Source organism: Pteropus alecto, unplaced genomic scaffold (genome assembly GCF_000325575.1).
Source record: "Pteropus alecto unplaced genomic scaffold, ASM32557v1 scaffold104, whole genome shotgun sequence".
NCBI classification, from domain to species: domain Eukaryota; kingdom Metazoa; phylum Chordata; class Mammalia; order Chiroptera; family Pteropodidae; genus Pteropus; species Pteropus alecto.
In genome coordinates, this window is record NW_006436664.1 from 5362026 (window position 1) to 5368210 (window position 6185).

The 6185-nt window shown below is 41.7% G+C and overlaps 1 protein-coding gene across 1 annotated transcript in view; it reads right to left on the minus strand.

Moving 5' to 3' along the window:
• INSM2 (INSM transcriptional repressor 2) overlaps positions 1-233 on the minus strand; it is a 1730-nt gene extending 1497 nt beyond the window's left edge. The window contains exon 1 of the mRNA XM_025047920.1: positions 1-233. Coding sequence (XP_024903688.1) covers positions 1-233 — 233 coding nt within the window.
• Positions 234-6185: the final 5952 nt, after the last annotated feature.

Below are 6185 nucleotides of genomic sequence, written 5' to 3' on the forward strand. Positions count from 1 at the left end.
CGACAAGGCGACCCCAATGGTTCCTGGGCAGACTCCTCCTCCAGCCCCTTTCCGGGCTCCTCCGGGGTAGGGGATGCTGCCCGCTCCGCACCAGGCTGGGGGGCACTGGAAGCCTCCTTGGGGAAGGGCAGCGCACCCTGGGGATCCAGCAGAGGGAAGACCCGCTCGGCTAGACGCACTCTGTAGGAGCTGCCTGTCCGTTTAGTTCGCTTCACCAGGAACCCCCTTGGCATGGTGGAGTCGGGAGCCCTCGGAGGTTACGAGTAGTGGGGATGCCACGGGGGCTGAGAGCTGGCGAGCACCGCAGCTACCGGAGCCTCGCTGCAGCCTTCATGCATCCGTGGTCTTTATAGCTGAGACACAGGCCGGGGGACCGCCGGCGCCTTTAGGCTAGACCCGCCAATCAGGAGTGGGAGCGGGCGCCGGAGGCGGGGCTTTTGCCCTGCAGGGCTCTCCTGGGCCCACAGGCGGACCGTGGAATGCGCCCCAATCTGGCTCGCCGCGGCCTCCCTGCAGCCCAGGCAGCTAGCTTAGGGGCTGCTGGCTGTGCTTTCCCCCGCTGACCACCTATGAAGACACAATAAGGTAAGGGCCGGAGTGTGAGGAAGCTCAGCATTCCCCGTCTCAGCAGCCTCCAGGGATTGTCCCGGGACCCGGGCTGAGAGGCCACCTACCGGTGCCCTCCTTGCAGCCCAGACCTTGCTGCCCCAGGCGTGGAAGCAGAGGAGAGGAAGGGGCAGCGGGGGCCGGGGAGGCGACCGGATGGGTGTCAGCCGGGGAACGGGTTAACGTCCTCTGCCGGTATTGAGATGATGAGAAGCTGCAACAGAGCGGCAGGGTGGCTAAATCCGCCGCTCTGTGCCTACACTTGACGGTGGGAGCACGTCCGCCATCCAGTATCGATCGAGACTGTATGCGTCTGTGATACTATGAGAATTCATCTGGGAAGAAGGGCTCTCAGTGTGGGGAGATCGTGCGTGCTGGCAAGCCTCTGGAGCTCAAGACGCCGGCAGGTTTCTAGGCCCTGGTCCTCAGGGCTTATAAATAACCCCTCCCTGATGGGAATAGGAGTAGGGAGGGAAAAGTAAAATCTAATTTTCAACTGTCCTCAGATAAAGTGGTTTCTCTATTCACACCTTCCACTTGTACTACCCAGAGACATGACTTAGTGCCTAACTGACCTCTTTAGCATGGAGTAGATAGAATGAGAAATACTGGCGGAATCAAGATTCTGTCTGCTTCCCCTTACGTACATGATACCTTGCAAAAGGTGTGCTATAGACCAGCACTCTTCAATGTGCCCAAACACTGTTTTACACACCAGAAGAGATCTGAAAGTTTGTAATACTAGCCAAACTATGAAATAATTAGAAAATATATGACGGATGTATAATAAAGTGCCAAAATCCATAATATAGACATAAGTGCAATGTGAGAATAAGAAAGTGAAAGAGCTGTGTTCAAGTTTCCTTACAATACCAAATTGGAGAAACAGACTGAGCAATGTGTTTTTAAAGTAGGTTATAGCCTAACAGCTCTAATAATCGGTAACACATATTGTCTTCCTTCTAGCAAATAAAGTGTTTTTACAGGGAGAGCATTATTTTTAAGCAGATTTGGAAGTAATCGTATATTTGTTAATCATTGACTATATTTTAGGCATTCTACTTAAGTAATAGCTAATCTTTTCATACACGTGCATGCAAAACAAGAGGAGATATTATTACTCTCCCTTTTTGATGGGGGGATTGAGCCATAGAGAAGTTAGATAACTGGCCAAAGTCACCCAGAGTCCAGATTCAAACAGAGTTCTCGCTAATTCCAAAGCTCAGTCTTTCCACTACACCAGTGGCTTCCAACTATTTGTTTCTGATCACATTTCACAATAAGAAATATATTTTACAGTACACACACAACTGAAACAAAAGATTCACAAAATAACACCCTTAACTAGGTTCAATGCATTCTTGTTTTTCTAGTCAATTCTATTTTCTTTTTTTTTAAAATGCTGATCACAGCAAATGAATTGATTTTCTAACTTATTAATAGATTAGGACCCACAGTTTGAAAAACATCATCATGGTGTTTTCCATTAAACGGCATGCACTTATACAAAATTAAGTAAATAAGCTTGACACTTTATAATCAAAATTAATATTCTGAATCAGCACTTAAACCAGCATTTGCACTCCTAGAATTGAAAGCAGGGACAGAAACACATATACCAGTGTCTACTGTAGCAATATTTCAGTAGCTCAAAGATGGAAAAAAAAAATTATTGCCCTTCAACAGATAAATGTATAAACAAAATGTGATATATACAAATGACAATATTATTCAGCCATTAAAAAAATGAAATGTTGAGACATACAACATGGATGAATCTTGAAATGAGCTAAGTGAAATGAGACAGACACAAAAGGACAAATGTAAGATTTCACTTTATGAACTATCTAGAATAGGCAAATTCATACAGATAGTAGATTATTGGATATCAGGGACTGGGGGAATGGAAACTTATAGCTTAATGGTTACAGAATTTCTTTTTGAAGTGATGAAAAATGTGTTAATCAGTGGTGATGGACAACATTGTGAATGCAGTTGATGCCACTGAATTGCACACTTAAGCTCTAAAAAGAGATATTGTTGTTATATATATTTTTACCATAGTGAAAAAATCTCTCTCACATACAAAAAGAGTGGAAGGCAAAATCATGGCATGTCAGACTGTGATGAGAAAATAAAGTACCAGGTCATTTAATTTGGACTTTATTACATAGGAGAGGCATAGGGAGCCATTTAAAGTTTTAAAGCGAGGGAGCGATATTGGGTTTTGAAACTGCATGAGGAAAAATAGCTAAACTTTCTGTCAGAGATAGAAAGGGAAATGTAAATATACGAACCTCCTCCTCTCAGTCCTTCCCTTTTTAACCAATGTGATTTAGAAAAAAAAAAAAAAAGAACTTAAAGTCAAAAGAGCAATTATAATATGAGAATATTTAATGAAGTGACCGACATAGAACTGATATGCAATAAATATATTTTGAATGAATAGTGCTAGTTATTAGTTGGATAGCAAACATGTCCAGCCACCCCTCCAGCCATCCTATCTTCCATTTGTACATCTACTCAATCACTCAACAAATAATTGCTGCGTATTCTTTCTGTGATAGTTCGGAAACACAGTATTCAGGGAGTAACTACCCTCTGTTATTTTCAGGAAAATGAATTTGTGTAAGAGAGGGCCTGGCCTGCCTGAAACTGTTTTTATTCCTGACCACCATTTTATAGACTTTCACCCAGAAATCTTTGGGTGAAACATCGACATCACCCCGGTTGCCAAGGGTTTGCTTCTGTGCTGCCCTCTGCCAGCTCGAGTCATTCTTGTGAGGGTAGACTGGATGCTGACTGGATGCTGCTGCGTAGTCACCTGCAGCTCTCCCTCCTCTGGGGTATCGCTCACCTCGTTCCCACTCCATCCCCTTCCCTTCCTGAGAATGCCTTCTCTGACCAGTCCTCTCCTCATCACGCCATTCCCTCAATATCCAGTGAACATCCAATTTCCATTAAAAGAGAGTTTCCTGAGTTTAACTGCACAAGTGCATCTGTTATTCTCCATACTCTAACACTTGTATTAGTTGCTATAGGCTAATATGTATTGACAATTGAGTACTATGTTACCGCTATAGAAACAGAGCAAATAGTAATTGGTATATAACAATACACAACTGTTTCTCTTCTGTGTGTTCAAAATAAAAGGCATTATTATTTTTAAAATATTGCTGTCAAATATTTTCTGACAGACCCAGTAGTTCCAATAGGTCTTTCTCTCCCTTCCCCTCAATTGTAATTGATAACAACTTTTCTGGTAATCAGTCTAGCAATGTATATCAGGAGCTTTTAAAAACATGTATACCCTTTAATTCACCAATTTCTCTTAAAGTAAATCATCCAAAAGAAGGGCAAAGATTTATGCACGAGGTTGTTTATCACAGTGTTATTTATGACTGTAAAAAATCAGAAACTATCTTGAGTAAATCATGGTGCAGCTAAACCATTACATGGCCATAAAAATGCAACAACATGGACAAATATGTATGCCATAATGTTAAGCAAAAACAGCAGGATGCAAAGTTACATGTAAAATAAAGAGCTCGATTATGAAAGAACAAAATGAATAAAACACTAGAAGAAAATATGCCAAAATGTTGTTGGAGTTGCCTCTGTTAGTAGGAATTTTAGTCTTTTGTTTTTTGTTTTTTTTTTTTAACATTTTGTTGAAATTTCTTTGCAGCAAGCATATATCATTCTGATAATCAGAAAAATAATCCTGTAAAAGCTGCCTTCAAGCTTTTCTGGTGTGGTGCCCCTCCCCAGGGTACTGTTGAAGAAATGACAATGCAACATCAAATGGGAATTGCGCTGATAAGTAGCATTCTCTTGTTTAAACTCTTGAGTCACTTGTTTAAACCCTGGCCCTAAAAAAGAGGTGACACGCTCCTTTTATGCCACAGGCCTACCAGCTGAAGAACACTTTTGGGAAAAGGCTAAAGATTAAAAGGTTAAAAGGTACAAAAAGGGCTGAAAGGTAAGAGAGAGAAACAGGTTAGATGAATACTCTCCACCTAGATAATCCTTAAGATGTGAACACTTCTTTCTCCATTTTCCCACCTAGAAATTATGATAACCAGGGCAGTCCCTGACGAGATTGTGAAATCTGTTTTCTTTATCTACATCCTTTCTCTTGCTAATGACATCCTTTTCCCCCTTTCAAACTCTCAGGACCTTCATCTGTTCTATTTTGATAAAAATTCATAAACAGTGAATCATCACTCAAGCTATTTGCATTTTAAGCTTGCTATCTCTAATTGTGAAATAAATTACTTTGATTTAAATTCAGAAAATTTGAGACAATAGCAATCAGGAAATTTGTTGGAGAGAGAGACTTCTTGCCCTAAAATCATCATGAGTAAAAGACAAGCTAAGATTACTGACCTACTTTTTAGTTACTTGAAAATCCGAACGATAACTCAGAAATAACTTTATTTCTTCTATTTTTCTGCTTTCTCACCTCCACATAGACATGCCGCTGTAAAAGGTCAACACAGTGGCAGCTACTAGAGGCCTTGGAAGCCAAACGGTCTCTCATGAATCTAAAATGAATCTTGATTTCCTCTCCTAAACCTAATCCTCATCTTGGTAAATGGCACCTTCATTCAATTAGCTGCCTAAACCAAAATCTAAAACCTTTTGGCTCAAGCCAAACACCCTGTATTTAATCCATTAGCAATTTTATCAGCTCTCACTTCGAAGCATTTCCTGAATCTGAACACTTCCCAAATTCTCTACCTCTGTACTCCATTTGGTCTCTCTCCTTTCCCTCTTGCCCTGCAATAGTATGTTCTTCATTCAGCAGCAAGATGGATCCTACTATAATATAAATCTGATCATGTCATTCTTCAAATGACTTCTCACCATATTTAGAATAAAATCCAAAGCTTGAATTGGCCCCTGGCTATTCTTACCACATCTCCTACCACTCGATCTGTTCCATACAGACTGGTCTCCTTATCTTCCTCAGACATGACTGGCACATTTCTACCTCGAGATGTTTATTCTGCCAGGATGTTCTTTCTTCCGATGCGTTCATGACTTTTTCCATCACTTCATTCAGGTCTTTACTCAAAGAATACTACCTCAGGAAGATCTTACCTGACCACCCTAACTAAAAGAGCATCCCCACACCCACCATTGCCCTTCATCATTCTCTATCCCTTTGCTCAGCTTCTTTCTCTTCATAGCACTTATCTGTCACCACATATTTGTTAGTTGTCTGTGGTCCCCCAGCAAGCTGTAAGGTCCGCAAGGATAGATTCTTTGTTTTGTTCACAGCCATGCATCCAGTATCTAGAACAATGTCTGACATACACATAAATGAATTGATGACTAAAATGAGCCACTGGATTCAAAAAAGCATCACTTTTTTTATTGCTGTAACCTATAGCCCTAGAGCCCACTTTATGCCTGAGCACAGAGGAGGGAAGACAAAGTCATAAGGCGCTCCAGGTTCCAGGCATTTGGGGACCTTGGTGCAGGAAAATGAGAGGAATAGAATGGCCTTCTGTGCACTGTGTTCCCTTAGAAGGTCTTTTCTTCCCCACCTCAGCCACTTAAGCCATGGCTTG